This window comes from Aptenodytes patagonicus, chromosome 6 (assembly GCF_965638725.1).
Source record: "Aptenodytes patagonicus chromosome 6, bAptPat1.pri.cur, whole genome shotgun sequence".
NCBI lineage: Eukaryota > Metazoa > Chordata > Aves > Sphenisciformes > Spheniscidae > Aptenodytes > Aptenodytes patagonicus.
The window spans coordinates 45,474,367-45,501,191 of NC_134954.1; the positions used below are offsets into that span (position 1 = coordinate 45,474,367).

At 41.4% G+C, this 26,825-nt stretch overlaps 1 protein-coding gene and 1 long non-coding RNA gene across 4 annotated transcripts in view; one reads left to right on the top strand and one right to left on the bottom strand.

The window, feature by feature from the left end:
• Nucleotides 1–1,484: 1,484 nt before the first annotated feature.
• Nucleotides 1,485–6,674, bottom strand: LOC143162270 (uncharacterized). Of its 3 annotated transcripts, none has more exons than XR_012995660.1 (4): nucleotides 6,629–6,674; nucleotides 6,048–6,232; nucleotides 3,985–4,094; nucleotides 1,485–2,060 (listed from the first exon to the last, which is right to left on the bottom strand). It is a non-coding gene; the product is annotated as an uncharacterized LOC143162270 (long non-coding RNA). The 3 variants fall into 3 exon arrangements; XR_012995662.1 differs by lacking the exon at nucleotides 6,629–6,674 and adding an exon at nucleotides 6,466–6,494; XR_012995661.1 differs by lacking the exon at nucleotides 3,985–4,094 and having other exon boundaries at nucleotides 1,485–2,056; nucleotides 6,044–6,232.
• A 666-nt stretch (nucleotides 6,675–7,340) lies between these two features.
• The window catches only part of BMPR2 (bone morphogenetic protein receptor type 2), a 110,979-nt gene continuing 91,494 nt past the window's right edge, over nucleotides 7,341–26,825 (top strand). The window contains exon 1 of the mRNA XM_076342382.1: nucleotides 7,341–8,039. Within this exon, the coding sequence (XP_076198497.1) occupies nucleotides 7,964–8,039 (76 nt within the window). The 5' untranslated portion in view covers nucleotides 7,341–7,963. The remainder of the gene's footprint in view (nucleotides 8,040–26,825) is intronic.

Genomic DNA, 26,825 nt, shown 5'->3' on the forward strand with positions numbered 1-26,825 from the left:
TACACCAAATGACTGCCCAAAACAGCAGCCTCAAGAGGAGAACCACAGCTACAAAGGAGCTGTCAAAGAAAGGATGAAAAAAGGTAGGGGACAAATGCAGCCCTGACTGTGCCGCCATCCCCACCAGCCATCCAGGCTTGGCAGGCAGCAAGGAATATGTCAGAGCCATTCAAGGGGTACGATGTGTCTTCCGGGGAGTGGAGCAACACCGAGGCTTCACACCTCCAATGCCTGGTATCGTACAGGGGCAAATGGTGCCACCACTGCCACCACTCAGGACATTTGGGGGGCGGTTACATGCATGGCTGGTTTGCCATTAAAATGTCATTTGAAATAACAAGTAACAAGTGCATTTTGTAGACGCTGCTTCTCTCCTTTAGATGAACGTCTGATGCTTGTCAAGCTGGCGTGGAGTTCAAGGATGGCCAGGAATGAGCATGTACACAGGCTGCTTCCTCCAGACATCCGCCATGGCAAATTGAGTGCAGGTCCATCAAGGCTTTATCAGAGGGTTTAATTTTGCTCTCAAAGGGCATTTTTTATTAGCTTTCTGCTAGAAGTATTGTGTGATGAGAAAAATATTTTTAGATCTAATCATCTGCGAGAAATTAAAGAACAAAAGGAAAAGGTGGCTTTTGAAAACCAATCTGGCTTGCACTGCCAAATAGCTCATGTAGTGAGCGATTAAAAAAACTCCCAACAACAGCAGCAAAAAAACCCTACCCCAAAACCAGAAGGAAAGAGGAAGGCAACAGTAGGAGGAGAGTGTGTTGGAGATTCCATGAGTTCTGTTCCCAGCCGCCTGTCGTGAGTGTGAGAAGGCTCAGGTAGCTCTCAGGAATGAAACCCTGCAGGTCTGTGGCGATGACATACCCCTCTGCTACGGACCAGAAGATGATTCCGACACAACTCATTACATCTCTATTTCTGACTAAGTCCATTGTTGGATTTAATGAATAAGTGATGTTTTGAACGGATAAACGCCCTGCAGCAAATTTCCCATTTTATGTTGTGATGAACAAGCCAAGAAATTCAGGCAAGCTGTAAAGGGCCTTTAACATACAATTTCAGGCTTAATTCAAAGTGGGAGGTGCTTCTCAGAGCTAGCTTGAAAATTTCTCTCACCTCCGCCCCCAAAATGGAGATAAAAGTTTCCACAGACTAAGCAGTGTTATCTCTAAAACAAGGCAGCAACTGCTATGAACACTGTTGGTAGTTCATTATCACAGGGAAATACCATGTATTATGAAACGTAAAAATGTCTATTAACTCTTTCACTGCTAATCCTTTTAGATACAAAATATTCCCTTTGTGTGTTTATCCCACAATGTGCACCTTCCTCTTCCTTCTCCTTGAGTACCAAAGGCTTACCTGTCCCACAACCACCTCCTTCCTTTTCCAGGCTTGACCCTCGCATCTTTGATCATGCAATTATGGGCTCTCCATAGGAAACCACCCGCTATATCAAAACCAGGGAATGTGAGACCAGCATAAAAGAAGTTTAATATCAAAAAAAGTCTTTCCAGGGGCTGCCACAAAAGTAGTGTGATTAATTTTTGCATTAAATTAATTAAAAGTCTCCCATCAAAATGTAAACAAAGCTGCCACAAAATTTCTCTTCCGATACAGGATGATGATGTCAAAGACTGTTGTGACTTCATTGTGGAGTATGGTTCATCTTGCAGTAGGTTACACAGCAACATGGTAGAGTTAGAAAAAACCCAGGTCTGAAAACACTTACTAGTTCATACTCGCAAATGTTTATTTTTTTTAAAGGCTCGGAAGTTGGTGCTCTTTTCTGTGCTTCAGAGACAAAGAAAAATGAAGTCATAACAGCCTTCAGACAGACTTTTATGAGTCTAAAGGCCAAAAGTAATGTCTGGCACAGATTATTTAACTGGACTAAAGGGGAAATGAATTCCCTCTGAGGCAGGGATTTCGATTTACCGTTTCCTTGAGGCTGTTGGTAGAACTGCGAGCGTATGTGATGCCACAGGAGGTGTTGCCAGTCTTGCATCTTGGCAGGGCAGACCAGTCGTCATGGATAGTGCTTTTCCTGCCTGTCAGAAAGAACAGAAAGGAATTGACTTTCCCCCACAAAGGACTTTTCCAGGGCTTCAGTCACAGCTTGATGTCTCTCTGCCCATCTTTTGTGGAATCTGTTTTCCCAAGATGAAGCTGAGCCCTGGAAAAGGAGCAGAAACTGACAATAATTCAGACAAGGTGAAAGTGATGCTGGTAGGTTGTGGGAAGGCTCTGAAGGGCAGGGTGCCTTTCCCTATTCCCAGGGAAAGGTGTCCATGCTGAAGAAAGGTACTTCTGTGTCCAGGTTGCTTATAAAGTCCTCGGAGGATTCACCATTTTTCTTTCTGCGTATCATGTGCCCGCTTCCCTGTAACTATGGTCTTCCCGCAGCCACCCTCGCTATCCTGACCTCTAACTCCAAGGGGACTTACGGGAGTGTGTTAATGCCTCTGTGTGACACCCCGGATTTGACACTGATGGGAAAATCTATATAAAATAAGTAACTGAATACTTCCGAGGGTAATGACGTCTGCGTGTGATTACTTGTTTGGCTGCATTGGCTGAAGCTTTAGCTGCTAACTCAGCAGACTGTAAGTAGACAGTATTGTCTTTTCAGTTCGTTCTGGCTGCAATTCAGGATGTTAATAATAATCTAGAGAGCTATATAAGGCTTGGATCCTAGCTATCAGAAACCACCTCTCTCTCCACGCACTGTTACAGGAGGTGAGGTTGGGGAGATGATCTTGCTGACAGATCCCTAATTTAGCAATGAGTGGTACCAAATCCATTATTTATTAAGCTATTACTTAGGATCCAGAATGGGGGTGTTTATTTGTAGGAAAGTCTGTGAACATCTTGATTGCTGTTTTAACATACGTTTATGCATCAGAGTCAATGCTATGGGGATGCTTTGTTTTTAAATGAGGAACAAAATATCCCCTAAAAGCTAAACATCGGGCCATGTTATTATCCTCTTTCCCCAACACTTATGACAGCACTGAGAGAACACTCTGGCCAAGCTGATGGGCAGCCAAATATAATTTATGGCTTGTTTTAAACTGATCTTGTTGACTTCATGAAAGGCCCTGTCAAAAAGAACAGTCCCCTGGGTCCTAGCAATGATAACAGTTCTGTTGCGTCAGTGCTGAAAAACTCTTGGATAACAGTGAACCTATCCCGAGAAATCTTTTTAAAGTGCCTGAAAATAGCACTTTCTAAAAAGACATAGGGCTCAAGCTATTGTTTGGTAGCTCATTTTGGTTTTCTTCATGCTTCGTTCATTTTATTTTCCACTGATTTTTCATGCTTCCAAGAGAGTATTCTATGGAATACTCTTTTTCCATATTCCAGGTAATTAAACACGTGTTGTTTAAAGGAGATGCTGCTAACAAGGACATATTTAATTTCACCCATGTACAGTGTTGAACTTGCAAGTGATATCAACATGTTTGCGTCTGCATCAGTATGACCGACAGTGGGAAATATCTGAGATGCGTATCAGCCTTACTTCTCACCTCAGTGCCTCACTTAAGCATAGGGGCAGCCCCAGTGTGCTGCACGCGGCTGTGTCGTTCAAAGCTCCCTTGCCCAAGGGCAAGACACATGTGCCCTGCCGTGGACTTGGTGCACATCAGACTGACATCTCAGGGAGCTTGCAGCCACCATACCCCGGCTCCTCTGCCACTGTCCTCCTTGCCCCCGTGCCCCATGACTGCCCTCCAGGCACAGCCTTGCCCCTGCCTGACTGCGAGAACAGCAAACACAGTTGCAAAAGAGCATCTACTTTGTAAGGTCTTTTCTCTTCATTCTAGTTTTTAACAGTCTTGTCTCCGTTAAGTTCAATATTGTTGTTTCATTGGCTGAAGTTCTTCCTGGTGGAAATACAGTGCTTCAGTCAGAATATTTTCTTTTAAATCTTGCTAAGTTTTACAGGTTTTCTCGTCTTCCCCCTACCCTTACCTGAACCCGCACCATGGATTTACTCTGCTGCAGCTCTGCAAGTTTTCATTATCCTCAGTATTCTTCTGTGGGTCTTACTTGACATTGCTGAATATTAGGGTAGCGAAATCCTAGTTTACAGATAAAACAATATCACAGAAAGAATTATAAATACGTTCTTGTCCAAGCACATAACAATGAGTGAGTCTGAGTGTGACAGTTTAGATCTCTGGTTTCCTCCCACCACCGTGGGAAAAGGAAGCTGCTTCTGTGCTTAGACAGCAGCGATTACTTCCTACATCTGTGTGGTGAAGCGGGGGTCAGCCCCTCCTTGGCCCTGCCGGCTCCAGAGAAACAGGGGTGCAGTGGCTCCAGCTCTGCAGCCCAGCATCGGTGCATGGCCAGGGGCCCTTCGCAGCCTTCGCAGTCGCAGCGGGCTAGGAGGGACCTGGCCCTTGAGGAGAAGGTCTTCTGCAAAATTCAAAATAGGGTAGGAAAGGAGGAGAAAGTCTTGCAAACTGCTGGGATTGCAAGTCTGGGAGATTAGTCCAAGGACCTCATACAAGCTCAGGCAAAGCAGATCCACAGCCCCATGGCCTTCACAAGGGTGTTTTCTTGATCAGGATTTGTGTTTTTGTGAAACTGAGGGGAAACAATTGTATTAAAAATGGCATGTCTTGTTCCTTCTTTCTAGGAAAACACAGAACAAAAATCCAATACATTTTGTGGAGAGAAAAAAAGAAAAGTAAGTACTTTAAGGCAGAATATCTGTTTTGTACAATTTGTTGTGGAGAAGAACTTCCAGTATTAATTAATGAGCCAAAACTAGAACCATTAAAACAAGCGAGACTTCTGTCATTTACTTCAGGCTGAGCAGGTTTTGATACACGTCATAAACAATTACAGTAATTTTCTTTTACCAGCTAAACAGTGAAAGTGCTGTGCAACCCACACAGTTAGGTTCTTGTTTTCTGTGAACAAAGTAGATCTCGCTTCTTTTATTGGTAGGTACAGCTGGGCAGAAGGTATGAAAGCGTAGTTTGGTGTCTTTGCTGAATCAGAAAAGAACACTTGATTTTGGGCCCACAAAAAATACTCAGTGTTGAGGTTTTTTTCCCTCTCTCGGAAGTAAAACTATTCTGGTGGTTGTTGTTGTTGCTGTGTTTTTTGTTTTTTGTTTTTTTTTGTTTGTTCTAAAGGTTATTTCTTGACAGTTCACATTCCACAAATAACAGGAAGGATACTGTGGTTAACATGTGGTTGCAGTTCTGGAAAGTGGCAATACAAATTACAATCTGGGATTCTGTATTTTATTGTCTCTCACCAATATCCATGTTAGATCTGCATAGGTTGGAAGTAAAGATATTGTAACAAACTTTTAAAACATTTTTATAACTATCAATCAGCCACATAAACTCAGCTTGACCCTAGGAATGTCAAACTATGTCTCTGGCTGAAGCATCACAATGATAAAAATCCTATTGGAATTTATTTAATAATTCTCTTGACGATGCAAGAATTGGATTACATCTATTTCACCTGTTACGGCTTGTGAGGAGGAATGGAGTTATGCAGGAGCCTTTTATTATCATTAAAATCGTAACTCTGATTTGCAACTACACAATTTTATGTAGTAGCATTTAATAGTTTGAGGTGTGGAATTGGATTTTTGAATTCGTATTCCTTGTACCCCATTCCTGAAACTGGTGTAGGAATTTAGGTACAGGGAAGCATTTCCCATAATTGACCCTTTGGAGAAGCCTGGATACGAAGGCACCTCCTGTGCGCAGGATGTTTTTAAGAACCTTTTTCTATGCTACACCCAGTAAAACTTGTTTGAAAGAGCCTTGCTAGGCCAGAACATCAGACACTACATTCCAGTCACGGTTCTCCCATCAGCTGCTGGCCTCAAATTATCTCTTCGGTCCTGTGCAATATAGCAAAGGTTACAAGCATACAAACAGCTCAGTGGGTTGACTTTATCTTTGTTTTGAAATCGTAAAATCTCTTTAAATTAAGAGGCAGATAATGGTTTTGCTTGGGGGAGTCAGGCAGCTGAAGCCATATGAGCTAGGTGGACTTGCCTGGGAAGCTCTTGTAGTGCAGGGGCGGTTCACTAAGGGAGAGAGGAGTAGGTAGTATTGCTAGTGCTTGTAGTGGAGCTCAACAGGGACCGTGACAACAGGGTCCTGAAGCGGAGGACGAGGCGGAAGCTTCGGGGTTTTTGAAAGGAAGGCCGTGGAGTTCAAAGCTGATGCAATCTCAGAGCCTGCAAAAGATTTTGTCAGTTTCGTGATTCTTGAGCTCACGCTTCCCTGCTGACGGGCTCTCAGACGTTTTTCCCGCAGGCTGCCCGGGGGTGGCCCCTTGCCGCCCGCGCCCTTCCCGGGAAGGTCTGTCGGGAGCCTTCACCCGTGCCAGGCGGGGCGAAGCCCGGGCCTAGCTCACACAGCCACCCCTTGCCTCCAGCGCTCCTACTCCTGACGGCGCCCTTTGCCTTACCGGCGCACCCGGAGGCCCAGCCGCGACCGGGGCTGCCCAGCAGGTCTCTGCCCCCGCCGGCCGCGCCCTCCCGCAACATGGCGGGGCGGGTCGCCCCAACACCCCCCGCCCGCCCGCGGGGCACCCTCTCGCTTTCTGTCCGAGAGAGCCCTTCTCTACCTACCTGGAGGCCCACCTCTATGGTCAGGGGCGCGGCGGGGAGGGGGCGGGGCGGCGCCCGGCGGCGCGCGGCCCCGCCACTGACGGCGGGCGTGGGGCGTGGCCTGGCCGGCGTGGGGCGTGGCGCGGCGCGGCGGGCCGGGCGCCCAGACTGGCAGTTGGAGCGACTCCCCTTTGTGTCTGGAGCCGGGAGAGCCGTTGGTGCCGGCGGGCGGGAGGGGGCGCGAGCCGCGGCGGGGCGGTGGAGGACCTCCGGCCCTCGGCTCCCGCCCGCAGCCGGCGGCGGGCACGGGAAGGAGGCGGAGCGGCGCGGAGCTGCCTCTCGCCGGCGAGCCCGGCGCGGGGGGAAGGCGCTGGCAGTGCGGAGGGGCTGAGCCGTTCCCCGGGCGAGCTGCGCCTCGCTCGGCCCCCGGCGGCGAGCGGAGACCTGAGGGAGGAGGCCGGGCCGGGCCGGGGGCTGCCTGGCGCTGTGGAAGCTCAGGGAGGGAGGCGGAGGAGGGGGAGCGCCTTCCCCCGGCGCGGGGAAGGGCCTCCGCCGCGCTCTCGCCCGTGGCGGGGAGCCGGGTGCCTTCGCAGCTGGAGCCGCCGAGGAGGGGCCTCGCCTCCCGCCGCCCCGGGCCCCACCTTTGTCGGGGCGGCCGGGGGTGGTGTCGCTTCTGTGGTGGGGGGCGGGGGGCCGGGGGTGCGCGGTGGAGCCCTCCCGGCGCGGGAGACAGATGGGCCGAGATGCGGCCGCAGCCCTCGCCGTGAGAGCAGAGGGGGTCGCGCCTCGCCGCGGAGGGACTGAGGGGATCGCCGCCGCCTTCCCGGGCGCGTGAGGCAGCGAGGAGGGGCGGCGAGAAGACAGAGACCTTTAACGGGATGGGACGCGGCTCTGCCGTAAGCCCTTAGAGCTTGTTATCCCTGCCCGGGTCAGCCTACGGGGGCTGCTCTGACTGACACTGCTGTAGACGCGGTCTCGCGTCTGGATATGTTTCCTTCTCCACCGGGCTGTTTCTTCGATATCGTGAAGCCGCGTAGGAAATAAGCTTGGTTCCCAGCTCGGTCGGGAGCGTGCCGCCGTTCCTCGGCGGGGGGAGATGCCTCGGGGCTGGGAGGCAGAAGCAGGCGCTTTCCCAGTGTCCGCGGAGCGGTGCCGACTCCCGAGACATGAAGGCAGGCGGGTGTAATGGAGTAAGAGCGAAGACGGCTCCTCTCATCTGCCATTTGCCCTTCCAGACGGGATTGTAAACCGAGAGAGTTGAGGAAGGCTGTGCGAAAGAAGGAGGAAATTCCTCTCGTCGGGTTTTTTTCCTTTTTTTTCCCCCTCCTCCTGCCTCGATCTTTGGCTTCCCCAGGTATGACTGCCTCACTGCAGCACCTTGTGCTGGTGCTCTTGCTCTCCAGTGCCACCCTGCTGCTCAGCACTGCGGCTGGTAAGTAGCCAGTGGGTGTAACGAACTAGCCATTTTGGCAGTGGGAAGGGGGGTGGGGTCCGCTGGTATTTGGGCACATCTGTGTCTCCTTAAAAAGTGGTGTGCATCTATTTAAGCAGCGAAGCCTGATAAAAGTTTTGAAATCCCGATACGTTAAGCGTCTCGGAGAATAAAATCTGCTTTATTGTGTAAATGAACTCGACCTCCATTCAAGATGTATGCTTTGCCTGGATCTGCTTCTCTTGTCTAATAACTTATTTCAATTTTGGAAAAATATATAATCTTTTTGTTTTGCATACCTCGCCCTTTGTAAGGTAATGGAGGAATTTTTAATATATATTTTAATCGTCAGCAGAGCTGTGCTTGTTTTGCTGTGGGATCTTTGGGCACAGCCATTTTTAATTTTATCAGCATCGGTGCTTTTAGGGGCCTTGAACATGTGCTGCAGTTTTATAACAGACTTTTTTTTTCTTGGAAGAGAGATCTGAAGCAAAAATTTAGCTATTTCTGTTGTCACTTGTGATTGTAGAACAGTAACACAAAACTGTTGAGGAATGCTGAAAGAAAGAGTGCTCTTTTTTTAACAAGAAGTTGGAAGCATATATGCTAAGAGCATCCTTATTCATATTTTTGAATGCTCTAGACCTATTTTAATTTTGCTGGGAAGCTCAGTGTCAGATATGTAGGATCTTTGGCTGTGATATTGGAAGAGAGATGTGTATTGGTCTGGCATCCTTTGGTTTTCTGTCATGGTGACAGATTAGCATGTTGGAGCCTTCTGAGTGTTACCCAGCTTTGTTAGGCACTAATAGCAATTCTTTTTGCTGTATGCATTTTCCAGCAGTTTTGAAAGACTCCTAGGACTTTGGTGTCTTTTTACTAATCAGGATGCAATTTGCAGTGCTTGCTTTTTTTTTTAGTGTTATTTTGTAATCTGATGTGTATAATTCATAAATGAATCCTTGTAAGAAAATTGCTGTATCTTGCTGAGATGACCCAAGCTGATGGTAGTTTCCATATTACATTTCAGTGAGGTCTTAAAATTGAATTATTTGTCGAAGTTGAAGATACTTGGTGTCATTATTAGGAAAATTCTGTAAGTTATATACGTTTAGGCATTTTCTTAATCGCTCTGACTGGATAGTCCCTGATTGTCTCGCTTCTGCTTTTTAAGAGGTCTCTTTCAGGAAGATATTTAAATGAAAAGATTGATGTTGCTTGTGTCATCCTGACCTTTGACTGTCATTATTTTAGATGGATGTCTGCAGCGTCTCTCTGTGGTAGTTTGAGGAGTGTTTTTCTTTTTTTTTTTTTTTCTTTTTTTTCTGGAAGAAGAGACTTCTGAAGGTCAAAAGTCTTGGTATTAAAGCACGTATGGATCAAGAATGCCCAGCATCTCAACTTTTCTTTCAAATATAATTTTTAAAAAATGCAGGCTTTTTTTCCCACTGTGAAAACTTCAGTGAGTTGGTAATTTCTCTGCCCTGATGAGGGAGAAGGCTTACTGAAGGAGCGAGTACGGATTTGAACCAGGCCAAGGGCTGGGCAGGTGTGGTACGAGCCCATTTACACGGTTTTGCCAATTCACCTCAATCCTGACCTGGCAAGAGCATTCCCAGTATTTCAGTTCTGGTTTTGCCTTGTTAAAAGGGTATTAACGATGCCAGCTTATTTGGTTGTTTTGTGAATAGGAACCTATTTTCCCATTGTGATTTATTTTTTAATTGTGAAATTTTAACAATCCACATTTTAAAAAACCTTGGTCATAATCCTCTGTAAAAGTAATTACATGGCTGATCTGAGCTTTAGTTAAAGTAACTAACAGTTGATTTTAAGTTTACACTGCATTTCAGAAAATAAATGTCTATACATGGGGAAGCTACACTAATGTGTAATTCTGCCCTTTTATGTTCATGAAAGAGCCAACACTCTTCCCCTCCCCCAAAGTATGAACGGTACGCTCCCCTCAGAGTGAAAATGCTGCCTCTGTAGCTTTGAAAACCCCTATTAATTCTTACTTCTGATTAGCGAATGGATACTATATCTCAGCAGTGTATAGAATTGAGTGTTTATAAATGCAAAATCATGACATCAGAGGGAAGGTATTTTCATAACAGGTTTGTAAGTTTCTATCTGGAGGAGAATGTCTGGACCTCCTTGGGGAGAACTCCACAAAGACCTGGGCTTAGCGTGAGCTGGAAAGGAAAGGTGTAAAGATGCATAAAGAAGACAACAACAAACAAAAAAATCTTACAGTGGGGCTGTAGACAACAATTTCATTCATAATCTGGAATATGAATGAAGAAAGAAGGTTGTTCTTCCTTCATCTTTGTAATTGAAGATATAATAAAGAACTAGCTCTAGGTTCAGAATTATTTGCAATTATTAGGGGGAGACTATTACTGGCTTCCTCTATAAAATCCAGATCTTAACACGTATCTGGTAACTCTATATTTAAATCATATACTAGTCCTTGTAAAGAGAAATGCTACAGTAAGGACATTTTACCGATACTAGTCTTAGGTCAAAATTTAAGGGGTTTAAAAAGTTATAGTGGAAAAAAATGGTTTGTGCCACTTTGTTCTTTATTTCTCAAATGACTTGAAATACCTCTTTCTAAATCTTTTGTTTAGAACTATGAGACATATTTATATGCCCTTATATTTTAGGGGATTTGGATACGTTAAACATGAGTGTTGTGCCTGAAGAGGTGGTTGGTGAACCTTTGAGCTGTTCCCCAATATTGCTAAAGAATTTTCTTTGGGTGTTCGTATGGACCTGATATTAAAGATATAATCTTTCCTAGTTTCAGTTGCTTGCCTTCTGTGATATGCAATACTAAACCACTTTTTCTTCTCTATACATATCCAGGGTAGACAGTATTCCATTGTCTAATGTGTGAATTATTTGCGGACAGTATGAAGTGAAAATTAGAGCAAACAGAATATCCTTTTGTCTTTGGGAATCTTTCCATAAGTCTGTATCTATGTGGTTCAACAGGGCTGCAAAATTTTCAGTGTGAATGGAATTGGATAGAGATTGAAGTATTTTTTTTAATGATCATTTTAATTATTAAATTATTATTAATAATTATTAATTAAAATGAGTGAACTGAAGTATCTTTATCCAATTCTGTCTTGCCAGTTAAAGTTACTTTAGTATCTCAACATAATTTGTTTGAAATATGAATTGTGTGACATGAGGAAAAGCCTCCTTTGGCTCTTCAACTCAGTTCTAATTCAGTGTTTTGAATTAGTAACTGACTCTATATATCTTGCATATTAAACATTTTTTTTAAACCTATCTGCGCCCCAATTTCTGCTTCTTTAGTAGAGCTATACCCATTGTTTATGGCTCATTCAGATGTAATCTAAAAATTAAATTTATTTTTCTGTTTTACTTGGGAGCTGTCTCAGAAATACTAGCCTAGCAGATGGAAACAGACTGTTTGCTTGAGGGGCACGACTGGTATGCTTGATGGATAACCACATGTACAAGTGCAGCCTGTACGCCAGACTAGGGCTTCATTAACTGTCTACTTATGTAAAGAAATAGTGTAGCTGTGAAAGCACAGGATTCTGCACAGAGCCATTCACCCTGCTGAGAAGAGCCTTTTTTCCATTAGGTAAATCAGCCTGTACGAACCTCTGTGATATTGCAGCTAAGCTGCTTCCAGTTTCCAAGCAAACTTAAGTACTTCTATGTTGCATTGTGCAGTGTAGGCATAGCCTGTGAGGAAATGGAAGCTGCACTCATCTGATGACCGAGGAGCCAAATTTCAAGCCCTGAGACATTACACAGATACCTCACTTCAGTATGAATGGCTTTAGCCTCAAAGGAACCATGTGTAAAAGGTTGGCAAAATTGTCTGCCTATCCTTCTCTGATGAAGGAAGGCAAACCTCACTTCACCCTGGACGAAGAGGGAAGCATAACTGTATTTCTTATAATTATTCTTATGGTGAACTTTGTATAAAGTGCTTGTTTTGATGACACCTCTCTAGCACGTATTATGAACTTCTCTAAAAAATCATTTGTTGACTTTTACATCATTGTCCCCTCTGCCTTTTTATATTCCATTAAGTATTTCTCAGTAGCATGTATAGTCAGTGGCATTGTTTCCTTGGCAGATACCACCTTCCTCTGCCTTTCTCACCAGAGGGACAAGAAAGTTGGTGTGTTAGCTTATTCAGAAATGTTTTTATTCCTAACAATAGAGTGCATGGCTTACTGTCACTGGAGCTATATTGTGTTTGGACTCGGTCTGGCTGTGCCATGAATATGTGCTGTCATTTTCTGAGCAGAATCTAACTTTTCCAGCCAGGGCTGTGTGTAAGTGGTGTGTAAAGTTTCATTTGGAACAAAATGTTTATGCCCTGAATAAAACAGGCTTGGTGATGCTTTATGTTGGGTAGGACAGGAATCTGTGCATAGCTTACAGGCAGTTTTAAGTATTAATTTTATTAAGCTTGTAGACTTAGTGGAACTGCTCAGTACCTGAATTTGAATTTAGAAATAAGTAAAATAGAAGAACTGTTCTCCAAAACACCAACATTTCAGTACTCAAACTGATTTTCTGTGTGGTTTTTTTTTTTTTTTTTCTTTTTTTACCTTTCTCTGAAATGTAAGTTCACAGATGTGTAAGGCTGGAAGTGACTTCTCTTCTGTTTCCTCCATGGTCTGGTTGCCTAAGTACAGATAACAATGTTTGTCTAACATCTCTAAAATCCTCAGTGAAGAGGGATTTCACAGCCTGTCTAGGTAGTCTGTCCTGTTACAGTGCTTAATTATCGTGTTTTTCATAATGCAACAGTAGTAGTTTTTTCCCCCTTCTATTCTAATGCAAGATTGTTTAAGATATGCCTTAATTAGTATGTGGCAATCCATCTGAACATATAGCGTGGAGTACACACACAGACAATTGCCAGGGAACATCAGTCTTGATTAAATTCATATGTTGAAGCCTAGTGTCTCAAACTTGGCTACGGTAATTTGTGATGGAAAGCTTGACTTGACTATCAATGTTTTAAAAGCAAATTTTTGCAATTTTAAAAGACTGTTTTTGAAAACTTATGCTCTTCCTAAAATTTTGATTTCTGATGGTGCCCTCCTGTTAATTGCAGAGCTGGGAGCTGGGCTGAGCAGCAAGAGTGGAATCTGATAGGAGAGGTCAGTCTGGGTGTGTGACCAGGAGGAAGAAAGGCTAGCAGGACAGGAAAGATTTGAAAGGATGAAGGATTCAATCTATTTTGCAGTGGGATGAGAACCAAGGCATATTAGACAGCCAGAGAGAGATGTTGTCTTACATTTGCCAGACTTGTTTGGAGAAGAGTGCCTGCAGTTGTGTGGTAGAATCAAGTTTTTGTGCTGGGGGAGAGAAAGAAAGTGTAGTTGTAGGCCGCAGTTTTGAAGATTTCTGTTCTCTTGTGAGAATGAATGAGAGACCTAGTCATTTATATAATGCCTTTACCCTCCTCCCTTTCCCTCAGTCTTTTGAGTTTGGAAACCACAAGGTTTTTGAGTGGTGATGGCATTTTATTCCAAGTCATTGGGGTGTGTCAGTTTTGTCAATTGCCTTCTTGGGTTTGCATCAAATCACATTTTTTGTTTTGAACTCTAAAGGTGTCTACCTTCTGCATCTCTCAGTACTTTGTGTTTTCACTGTTTCTTATTTCTGTGAGAGACGGAGGGAAAAATAGGCACTATGGACACAGAAGACTGTCATTGCCATCTGTGAACCCTTCCATCTCCACCATTAACTTCTGAATCTGCTGGCAAATTTCAACCATATGTGAAAGATGCTAAAAGTCTCAAGAGATTAATTTGCTACTGTTTTCATGAAAATTAGGAACTGAATAGAGGAGACAATTCCAAGGTAGAGGTTTCCCAAGGGGAAAGGGGAGCAGAACTCAGCCTGGGTAACTCAACTTGCTTAAAAATGGCTGCCCAGTCAGTGCAGGGATGCTGGCAAGCATGTTGGTGCATACACCGTTCTGGACTAAGCACAGTACACTTCGTCTTCTGTTCACTTGGCATGCCTTAGGAGATCTGGGAGAGAATTGGGCATCCCTTTTGTGGGAGGGGTGGGAGCTGGGTAAGAAGTGTGGGAGAAAGGACATGTTTATAGGCAATTAGCCTGCAGCTTGTGGAACAACTTGTGTTTCTGAGACAATGTAGTAGGCAATTTTTTTTAACGAAACTTCCAAAAGAATGCCCAAATCACTTTACTGAATGTCTGTCAGTCATTTACGGCTTCACAGTGTGTATGAGTAACTTGCAGTTTATGGTATGCATTGTTTTTCACACTTTCAAAACTGAATTTAATTGACTATCCTGTGTATACACTTAGCTTTAGTTAAGATATTCCACACATTAAACTTCCTTATGATCTTTTTTCAACAGTGCTGTAACTTACGCTTTTCCTGTGGTCCCTTTAAATGTTTTTGTTACATATTATACTTGCTTGAACCTGTGAAGTGCATGAAAAATAGTTTTATTATTTGTGTTAAGCACGAGTAATGGAAAGGCATGTACTGTCACCTTCTGGGTTGGAGTAAAAGGCAGATAATGACACAGCTAGTGGTATAGTGAACCTCCGAGCTGCTGTACTGACTGTTACTGGCAAGTGGGCTAGGTAATGCTAGCAGCGGTGCACAGCAGCAATTACTATTAAGTTTAGCCAAAAGCTGATACTACATTTATGCTCCTTGTTCTACTGTATATACTTTTTCTATTTTGAGTTGTAAGCAGGATGGATGTAAGAAAATACGGGTAAGAGGCTTTTTTTTCTGGAGATGACTAAAAGTCTAATCGTAGGTCTTGTATGTTAATTGGGCTCCTTAATTTATATATTAGAGAATGCAGCACTTAATTAATATCGAAGTATCGGGCGTTGGCAGTGTCATCTCCGAAGCTCATCATTCTTGGCGTGAAGTACATTTCCCTCGGCATAAGTCACAAAGGTCAGGTTCATCTGGTGTGAGAAGCTTTAACGTAGTTCAGTGACAAGAACGACTGACTAAACATGCTCTGCTGCTCTTGCCTTATCAGACTTACTCAGTTTGGCTTGGTTTCTGTTAAAAATAAAACGTTTTATTTCTGCAACCAAAGCAGCATGGGTACAGATACTTGGAACAAAACTCCTAGACCATCCATATTAGAGAATTTTCTATAGTAATGATTGTATTAAATAAATTATCTTCCAGGGGTATGTTTAGTTGTCCACTGCTAAAAATGTTTGCTTTTGTTAGTGATGGAGTGGTTCTGTTGTAGTTAGTTTGTTGCTGAAGCTACTTGGAAATTAATCCTTCCTTCTGATGCTATCCTTCAGAGAGAAGTCAGTAATGCTGATTTAGTTGGGGTGCTTTGTGTCCCTGTACCTTCTAAGATGCAAAAATCTCAGTGCGGACATACTGTACACTGTAGATATGTGCTATATGCTGTGAACTTTGCCAGTCCTTTTATTTGTTTAAAAGCTTAAACCCTAGAAATTATTTTTCTATATTTATTTGCAGACAAGGGACCTTCTTAGCCAAAGAATAGGTTTTTTTATGATTTACTGGTTCATAAATATAAATTTTCATTATATTTAGCTGTCTGAGATATGAATGGTAAGTAGAACCAATATAGTAAGCTGAGAAAAACTAAGATTGTAGTAGGAAAATGGTAGCACCTATCTTTTTAGTTACTGTGGCGTTGCCATATATATGCAAAGCAGGCACTTAGCCCAAGAACAATCTTTCTGTATTAAAATAATTTCAGTTGCAGTCAGAGATGGATAAAAGGAACGCTGTAATGAAGTTCGTCTGGATGCCACCACGGTGTCAGTTTCTTATGTTTGCATGTTTGAAGTTCTTTTCCTTTATTTCTAGCTGTAATGGCCCAGGCCAGGGAGCTGTAGCCAGAGCAGCTGCCATGATTGAAATAGCCACATAGGCCCGGGCTCTGCCAGCTGTAACAGGAGACAAGCGCTGGGTCAGGGTGCACACTTCTGTCTTGCAGGGCTTGCTGCTGGTATTTGAGTAGGACTCGGCTGAGAAGTGGAAGAACTTGTTCCAGTGTTCTGTGCTATTCTTGCTCTGCTTTGCAGGCTGGGATGAATGACTCCATGAATCTAAATGAGTGAAAAAAAGATGTGGAAACAGTTTATTTCTGCTTAAATTAGGGTCAATCATTTCTCCTGCCCACTGCAGCAGTATTTGGATCTTCCTGTAAACTTTTTTATGTAGAACATATGCAAATTCTAGCGTGTATTGCATAGATACAGTGAAGATGACTTGTAATACATATATATGTGTGTGTCTGTATGTGTATATATCCTTATGTACTCAGTATGTTACCAAAATTCGAGCATACCAATTTGCCTCACTGCTAAAACCTAATATTTTAATATTAGCAAATTAGCTCTTTGCTTGGTGTTCTTAATTTCCAAAAAGTCCTTATAAACAGCTTGTGTGACTGGTAAACTTTACACTTATTAATTACATCCAGATTCTACCAGGACCTGTTAAATAATTTCTCTTTTAGTTATACTAAGATGAATCTGGCCTAATTAAGTTTTAGTTAAATTTAGTCTGTAGTAGTTAATGCTGTTGCAGCAGAACACAATTATTTGGCCACAGTTGTTTAACATTGTTTTAGCTAGGAATTTAAAATCTAGTACGTATTTTTTTCCTCAGTTCTTCAGTACAAACTTAGAAATATCTTAAATGGCAAACAGAGAGTCCTTCTTTGCTTTTATTGTTTCCTGTCAGAGAAGTAGTACCATTAACAAAGCTGTCAGCAAATTTAGCTTCCCTTATTTTAAGAAGTAGTGGAATAGAATGTTTGTGTGCAAAACAAATAAAACCCTAATCATCATTTTACTAGTCTGTATGCAGACTATATAAGGCTACTTAAAGTTGAAGATGCGGCCTTTGGGCACAGGAATATGCAGTCCAAATATGACACAATGTAGTAAATGAATTTAAAAAATGGGGAGAAGGTGCGTAAAATAAGGAAGACTAGTGATACAATAATAATAATAATAATACAGTAACTCAAAGAACTTAATGGTTTCACTTTGAGAATGCAAGAATATTTTCTTCTCCCTTTCCTGTGTGCGGGGGGGCGGGAAACAGTGAGGTCCTAAGACACTTGACTAACAAGTAGTGCCATAATATATGAGACTGGCAAGCGTATTCTGAGCAGAAGTTGCTTCACTGAGGAAATACAGAGGTGTTTGAGAGGGAATGCAGTAAAAGGGATGTTGAATTTGGTCCTGCTGAGGAATGGAAGAGTTAAATGTGAAAGCAACTATTCAGATGTCATGTACTTTGAAGCAGTCATCGAAACAAAGTCCTTCATCTTGAAGTGATAAAGGTCTGCAAAAGGATGCAAATATTGTCAAAGTGGTATCATGGACAGCAACTTGATTTTCTCGACTGGATTTGGAAGGGTGGGAGAAGAGTTAGTAACAAAAGAGCTGAACTGAGAACATCATAAGGCATGCAGAGGAATAAAGAATGGGCTTTTAACATGATGTAAACAAAACTGTGAACTGAGTTGGTGATCCAGTAATGAGGGAAGAAGATAGGCGGAAAAGTCAAAAAACTCCACAGTTAATTAAGATGCTCATTAAAAATTGGGGGACCAATTGGGAAGAATGGTGAACTGTTTGTAGCACACAGGGCAATGCGTGTTACACTCTTACTCCTTCTGTATGTCCTGTTACAGAAAGAAGTTTGCACTAGCAGAGTGAGAAAGCATCTGGAATTGCCAGTAAATCCAGAATATGTCCCCCAGAATTGTGTCTGAAGTGCACTGTGCGTAGCTAGTACCCATCGAAATAGCAGCAACAGGTTTTTGTTTGAACTGCTGGGAGTGTAAAGAGACAGATGAAAACTAAAATTTTAACTTCTAAAAAACATTTGTATGTGGCAAATGCAAAAATTTACTGAGCATATTTTTATACAAAGAACCTGAATAATCCGCAGTTGTACTAGCTGATAAGAATTTGCATAGAATCTCAATCCTTTTTGTGACTTTACCTCCTTGCATTTGGTTAGGATTAATCTTCCGTAAAATTGTTGTTAAATATTTGTGAAAAATCAGTGCAGTGTCTTAGGTAATGCTTAATTTGAGTGATTGAATGGCTATGGAGTTTTACAAATAGTGCCTATGTTTTAACATTGCTTTACTAGTAATAAGAAGAGATATGGCTCCTCTTTGGTGGCAGGTTTCATGTATTTGTCATGCATATGGTATCTTTTCTGCCAACTTCAAATCTTAAAATGTAGTTAAAACCATAGTTTTCAGACACCAGGATTTGACGTACATTTAACGACGCTGTTATATATCACTTCCAATCTTCCTGCAATATGTTCATGCATATAATGCAAAATAAAAACCAAACAAAAGACATCAGCAGCCTTTAGCCAGGCTTCTAATTGAAATTAATCAAGATAATTCGAAATCCTTTAGCCAGGCTTCTAATTGAAATTAATCAAGATAATTCTTAATACTGAACTACTTACTGTATCAGCTAACTTGTCTTCTATATCTGATTACTGAGGGGAAAATGAAAATTTATGTGAATGTTCTGTATTTAAATGGCAATTTAAATAAGTCACTTTTCCCTTTCTGTACTGAAGTGATGCCAGTTATGAGCCTTTCAACATTGCTTTTTTCACATATTTTTGTGTTCATGCTATAAGCTTAAAACCAGAATCACTTTGGGACAATGAAGTTCAGTACAGTTATATTCTATTTTCAAATGCTTATTATAAAAGATGCTGGTGTAATCCCACCAGCCTTTTTAGTATTCCAGTGTTCTGAATACTTTATTCATTTATACAAATTTACAGTTAGTTCTTTGAACTTGACACAGATTTTGGAGATCAGGAATTTTAGTGAGACTATCAGGAAACACTGAGAAGTAAAGCCTATTGCAGTATCTTTGCTTCTCCAGGCAAAACTAGACATCCTGGCTGGATGTTTACCAGTGTTATTGCAGGACAAGGTATTTGTGTCTTGATTGTTTTCCTAGATTTGCCCACCCTTCTCCACCCTTGGTTTTATTATTCTTTTTAGGATGGTTAGAATAAGCATGTAATGAATTTATGTTACTGACATGTGCTTTCAACATATAATTGCAACTGAATAGTTTCAAATAATCTAGGAATATGCCACATACAAACAGTTACTACTTTTAGCTGAAATATGTAACAACAAATGAGGATGACGTATGTAATGGAATCTGATAGTAAATTCCTTTGTGACAATTACATAAAGCAGCTCGTTTCAGTGCTTAATTGATAACAGCGGAGCTTGCTTCACTTCCGTGAGGTGTGGGAATCCGAGGTGCAGAGGTAACTGCATTCCATCAAGTTTCAGTCTAGACAGGCACGAGAGCATCATTCATCCTGTACCGAACAAGGAAGGCTAATCACCTTCTTAAAAGTGACCTTGCAGCTAAAGAATGTGCTGTGGTGGAAAGGCAAGTCAAGAGCTCAGTGCAATTGCCAGCAATACTCTTCCCAGAGTTAAGGGGTCTTTACTTGAAAGGATGCTATCTGGATTGCAGAATGTTCTTTTGTTCTCATTTCATAGGAGTGGTGGTTTTTGAAAGAAATGGTTTTATGAAGTGCTGTACAGTTAATTATATTTGATTGAAGGAAAAGCTTGTTATCTAGTTGAGGTGGGAGGAAGTTTGAAGTACACTTTTATAGCAAAAAGTATTAGGAAACACTATTAGACACTCTCTCCCTCCTTTAATTGAAGAGTAGTAGAGCGAGCTTTGACTTTTTCAAACAAGGTTTCCAACAAAAGGGCTTTTTTTAAAAGGGGATGTGTCTACTTCTAAGGCATATCAAAATGCAAAGGTAAAGTGTGATGTGAGCACAAGCTCACATCTTGGGCTTGTCAGCACAAGCTGAGCCCAGTTTAATTTGTTCTGCTGGATTTGTTAGCTTGATTTCTATGTAGACACTACCAGAATCAGTTGAGGAGGACTGCTGAGGGGGCAAAATGGTGGAGCTATTGAGGAAAGCGTGGAAGGGTATTTTCAAGTTTTCTTGGTGATGTGAGGACAAACAGTGAGTAGCAGATGCCCCTGATAGCGTAGGAGGCACAAGCAGTGAGATGCACTTTGACAGCTTGAGGATAAATGTTAAAGAACTCATGAACAAAGAGATGTAAAGGAACAGGACCAGTTCAGATGGAAACTAAATAGTTTGCCAACTGCTTTGCTTTGATTGCCTGTGTGCATGCTCTTAACCTGCAATAAGTGTAAGATAGCTCTCGGAAAGAAGTTGTGAGTGTGCACATGCAAAGTTGCTGCAGAATATTTGATTTAATTCCCACTGTAATTTCATATTTTATCTTATTTGGCTTTGTGGACATCATTCCTTCTCCCTTGTCAATTTTTCTTCTTGAGCAGGGGATGATAATCCCTCTGCAGTTTAAGATCCAAGTGGAACACTTAAAGAAGGGAAGCTGCAAATGTTGTATTTAGCAGAGGATGAGCATAATTCTATAGTTTTGTTTTCACTAGCAAAACCAGAATTTCCTAAAAGCAGAGCATTAAAAACAAACATGAAATCAGTCATATAAAACCAAAAAATGTCATGATTATAACTATCTGTCTGACCTTAATTCAGCTGTTTTGTGCATAATTGTGACAGTTTTTATAAAGTATTTTTCTCTGCAGGATCTCTGCCTCATTTGGTGGAAAAAGGGATAATTTCAAGTCCCTGCAGAGAATAGACTTCAGCAGTTGCAGACCTTCCTGCTTCTCTCTTCACCTTGGATGCTGTATCCCCTGTCATGGTTTAACCCCAGCCAGGAACTAAGCCCCACACAGCCGCTCGCTTACTCCCCCCCGGTGGGATGGGGGAGAGAATCAGAAGGGTAAAAGTGAGAAAACTCATGGGTTGAGATAAAGACAGTTTAATAGGTAAAGCAAAAGCCGTGCATGCAAGCAAAGCAAACCAAGGAATTAATTCACTACTTCCCCTCGGCAGGCAGGTATTCAGCCATCTCCAGGAAAGCAGGGCTCCATCATGTGTAACAGTTACTTGGGAAGACAAAACGCCATCACTCTGAATGTCCCCCCCCTTCCTTCTTCTTCCCCCAGCTTTATATGCTGAGCATGATGTCATATGGTATGGAATATCCCTTTGGTCAGTTGGGGTCAGCTGTCCTGGCTGTGTCCCCTCCCAGCTTCTTGTGCACCCCCAGCCTACTCGCTGGTGGGGTGGGGTGAGAAGCAGAAAAGGCCTTGACTCTGTGTCAGCACTGCTCAGCAGTAATGAAAACACCTCTGTGTTATCAACGCTGTTTCCAGCACAAATCCAAAACATAGCCCCATGTTAGCTACTATGAAGAAAATTAACTCTATCCCAACCAAAACCAGCACATCCCCCAATTCAGATGTGGTTCCTCATGTGTGCTTCTTTTGTGCTATTCTCTCTTCTTGATTTGCACATATTTCCCTTATTTCAGTTATTGTAAAAAGACATTTTTATTTAAACTTGAACATTGGTGTTTTATGCATTTCTTTGCTTCAATGAAAAGAAACGAGTTGTATCATGTTACTAAAAAGAGATCTTTGCTAAGTGCTCAGATCAACTGGGATGCATAAAGGAAGTGCAAAAGCCTGAAGTTTATTCCTCCCTAAAGGAATGCTTAGCTTCCCCGACTCTTCTGGTATACTTTCTAAAAGTGGGGCTCTTTTATTTTTCTACTTTTATTGTCTTGCAGAACACAAACTCTAAGAATCTTGATTGACAGATGACAGATCCTCTGTGAATGTATAATTTGTTCTGGGGGAAATGCAGTGGGGTGAGATTAGAGGCAGTATAGGACAGTCATTGCCTACATAAACTTGGCTCAGTATAGCCCGTGAGAGGTTGCTCATCTACTAAACTTCTTCTAAACATGCATGAGCTTGAGTGAGTAATTAAGGAAGCGATTTCAGATATATATTTAAATAATGCTTTCGGAAGAATCATATGAAGCTTTGGTTAGGATTTGGGAAGGGGGACAGTTACGGTAAAATTGTGTGAAGGGCTATTCCAGTCCTTGGGGAATATACAGGTTCCATGCCACGTATTTCCAAACTATTTCCCCTATAGTGCATTTTATTAGAGGGTTCGAGGACTTTTGAAAGGTAAGCTGGTAATATATTTTTTCACTATGTGTAGAAGAAAACCAAAATTATTCTCAGTGTTGTCAACTACTGTATGGTGGGGAGGGAGGGTGTGACAGTTCAAAAAGAAAATCATCATGCTCTCTTGGAGATCTGCATCTAGTCATTAGTGTGATAGCGGGTACCTTTCTTGTAGTTCTGCTAGAATTATTTTGAATTCTCATCTTTGTGTTTAGAGTTGTATTGTGCAAGACTGATGAGATCAGGCTTTGGAAGTTAGCTTAGAACTGCTGCAGCCTTTGCTTGCTCTGCCCTTCCTATCCTTCCGTTTTTTATTCACAAAATGTATACAAATGAGAATACAAAGACTGTCCTCATCTCAAATGTCTCCGTTTGAGGAAAGAGAGTTCCTCTCTCCTGTCCCATATCTGGCATATGGTAGCATTTATCCAGTTCTGTTAAGGAGTGCAGAAGACTTGTTTTAGCATATGATAATAAACCTCTCATAGCTTTAAACTAAACAGAATTAAACTAGAGTCAGAGTTAACTAGGTCTTTAGCAATGATACTCCTGGAGAGAAGCTCTTAAATTCCTCTTTAATGATCCACCAAGTATTTGCTTTTGGTTATCAGGAGCTGACAAATCATACAGTGCTGTCTGTCTCTACAGATACCTGTGCTTGAGTTAAATTGTCTCAAGTGCAAATGATCACACCAAGTAGCAGTGCTTAAGCAGCACAATCAAAATACATTTGTGAGAGCTGCATCTGCTTTGCACGTAGTAGTGAGAGCACCAGCAGCATTAAACACCAGCAGCTTAAATCTGGATCCCCTGACTGGCCTGCTGATTCATGTTCAGGGCCTTACCTAATTCAGGCTTGCTATTTCTGTGTGGAACAGAAATAGATGCATTCAAAGGTAAAGTTGCCTGCTGCCCTCCAGGGCAGAAGTTGGTTTGGAAGTAGTATTCAGCTTTTGCCTTGAACCTGTGACAGTAGTGAAGACAGTGCATTGTTGCAAGCTGCAAGCCCAGATATTTTGTAAAAGCAGCTGAGGGAAAAGGAAATAGTAGTTACGGCTGCTACATAAGACGAAGAAAGGAAATGGGAGCCTCCCTCAAGTGCAGCCACTAAGCAAAATAGTTAAAAATAGCTGCTTTTCCCCTCTAAGCAATTGTCTAAGTTGCCATAAATGTCGTTGTTTCTTGGGAGCTGGAGACAAGTCTCATTCCCTGGATTTTCTGTTCTGAGACACCAATTGTGTTTTGAGAACTTGTGCTGTGCACACCACTGACGATTGCAGTACAGGTGTTTAAAAGAAAAAAAGGAAAAAAGAAAAAAAGCACTGAGGCCTAACTGTGATTGTAATGAGGAAAAGCATCGGAATACTTACAAACTATATAGACAATGGATGGAAGGAGGACCATAGTGAGATGAAGTATCTCATTGTTGCTTAGCATGCCACCAGCAAAGATGAACAGGTCTCTGGTTTGCTGGCTCCTCGTCCATTGTCATCTGCTTCACCAATTTGGGTTTCTTTCATTACGATCCCAAACTGATGTTTTTTTGAGACATCTCATAATTGAAAGCTGGTTGTGAAAGCATTGTAATTATTAAAACTACACTTACGGAGAAAAGTTGTGAAAAGTAGTGACTTTATTGCAAAACACACAACTATTAGAGATACTAATTTTTCAATGAAATTTCGTTTTCAGAAGGTTTAGAAGTGCGTTTATTGATTTCTTACCACTGTTAACTGCTCTGTTTCAATTCTATACAAATAGTTGAAAAGAAAAAAACATTTTCATTTGAAATATATTTTGGAGTGTTTTACCTTGCGTTTTACCTTTGAATTCTGTGTAAACTGAATTTTTTATAATCATTCCTGGCCTCTCAATTTCTTCTACTTGTTACCCCAGCCAGGCCACAGATTGCAAATATCTGTTGTTTTGTATCATCCACTCATCCTCTTTGTCTGTTTGATTGAGCTGCTCCTGTGAAGTTTAATAAACAGCTAAGACAGCTGAACGAGTGACTAAATAGGGGTTTTTTTGGTAGTGTGTACAATTTCCCAACTACGTGAATATATTTTAATGATTCAGCAAAAATGTGGTGCTTATTTGGTAGGCACATGGTGGATGTTCCTTATTTTAGATGAAAGTGAATTTCTAATCTTAAGCTCTATCTGTATCTAAATTAGCAAATCCAAGTGTCCGTACTCTGACATGCTTTCACTGCATTTCTTAGAAGCAAACTAGAACATTCCCTATGTAACTTTTTTTTTCCCCTTTTCTTTCAACAGTGAGTATCCTTGGTTTTTTTTATTGCAAGAAAAAACAAAGTGTAGGGACATGAGCACATTGCTGAAATTTCATTACTCTTATTTCCTTTTTTCATCTTTGTGTATTTCCTTTGTGCTTTTTCACTTTTTTTTCTCTCTTCTGTCAAATGTTCTCCAAGTGCCTGTTCTGCCTGTGTAGGAGAGAGAAGAGGTAATTTGAGCCTTAGCATTATCCAATTATGTTGCTGGAATGTTTTGGTGTCTAATACTAGTTTATGTAAAATTACTCTAAGCCCTGCCTTCCTTGTAGATTTTAAGAAACTCCTAGACGCAAAGGACATTTAAACAAGCATATGAAACCCTAAGAGCATTTTCTGTTAACCTTTTCTGAAGCTATTAATTTTTCACATCTCAAGTAGTGAGTTTAGTGTGAGGGAATCCAGTGGGCTACTATCTGAGAATCAATAAAAGTGGATTATATGGGTTTACTCAGATATTGCCAGTTTCTCAGCGTACTTTGGTGAATTTTAAGCTATATATACTATGATGAAACTTTAAGGTAGTTGTGGCTATTTTTTTTCTTGTAATCAACTGATTTCCATTCCCTTCCTATTTGTAACAGCCATTATTTTTGCTAATAGTGAGCTTGTAAGTTTTCTTAAGGCTCATTGTGTGTGAGAGAGAGAAGGATGATTATGGTCTTAAAATTAGTGACTTTGGAATTAGGAGACAATGTTTCAAGTCATCTTTGGACAGTTGGAACTTTTCAGCATCCAAGTTCCAAAAAGGAGGATGTAGTGTTATTAAATTCCAAACCTTACACTATTGCCATATTAAAACCATTATGAAGGGACCGTGGACACTGAAGTATAGTTTCTTTACTGTGGGAGAAACATGGTAACTAGGTGCAGATTTCAAACTGTATTAATGAAAAAGTCCAGTAGAATTAAAAGTATCAAAATCTGTTGTGGCATACAGATGAATAGTGGATGAAAATAGAAGGATGTATGCTATAGTATTGGTTCATACATGAAAAGATAAGAGATTTGTAACAGAAAAGGTTATTTCAATAATTTACTGCTTGGAAGCACAAGAAATGCTAGTGAGGTGCAAGAATGCTGATAACATAATTGGAGATGAACTTTTTTCCTTCCTAATTTTCGTCTGTGGCTGAATGGCTGAAGCTCTAGGCACTAGACTGGTGTGAAGAATGAATCCTTCTCACAAGAGCTATGTAATAAAGACCTCTAAGCATATGAAAAAAAAAATGAAATTTGAGTTAGTCGCTGGAAAATGTTGGACAGAGAGGAATTGTTTTCTGCTTAAAGTCTTTGTAGATTTCTTAGTAGTTGACTTCTGATGTTAGCCGGACACATGCACACAGTTTGTGCGTAATTACCTGTCTCTGCTATAGTACGAACATGTTCCTTCTCTCAGCTCTGTTTCCCTCATATGTAGTTTTGTTTGGTACCAAACACAGAAGAATCTGCAGAGAACCAATATAGTAATTAAAAATACATTGTAGCTTACTGTTTGTTGATGTAATTCTTTAAATACTACTGAATACACATATAAGTTAGCCATTGAAGTAGCTGAATTGTCTCTTAAAACCAGACATTTGAAGTATTGGAATCTCTCTGTTCAGTTAAATATGAGAACTCCACACAGTCCTTTCTCCTGTGGAGGATTAAGCCTTGCCAGGGATGGGCACTTTCTTTAACGAAACATCTGTAAGCTTTTGTTTTCTTTAAAATAAATATTCCCTGCTACTGCTATCCTCACAAATGCTAAAGAATAATAGAATTCTTAGTCTGTATTATTCTGAGTGCCAGATAACAAGCAGGGAATATATCGCAGTGAGATAGGGCTGTGTTAGGTACTCATTTTTCCGATGAGGAATTAAGGCACAAAAGAGAGTGGCTTGCCTCAAATCATCTTTGGTTGTCTTTGGTGGAATACTGGTTGAGTTGTGCACTTGTAGGCTCATCCTGTAGCCACTGGATAATGCTTGTATCCCCAGTTCTGCCCGAATGATTTCATCCTACAGGATAAGAACTGATTTTTAGTTTCAGTTTGGAAATTGTTGCTCGTCTTGTTTGGTTCCATCAATGTACATTGCTAGAAACTTTAGAGTCTGTATACATTTGCAAAGACTTTCTCCCTAAAAGTGTTGCACCTTCTTCTGTAATGCTGATTCTCCTTATACCACATTTCGTATCTTATCAGTATCTTTGGATGAATTAGAGGAGCATTTAATGATGATCTTAAAATTTTGAGATTTGACTCCACTGGTTACCAGGAAAAAGACTACAAAGAGTCCTAAGGAAGAAGAGAGAGAAGACTGAAAAATCAGTCTTACAGGCTGTCTTGCATCCAGATA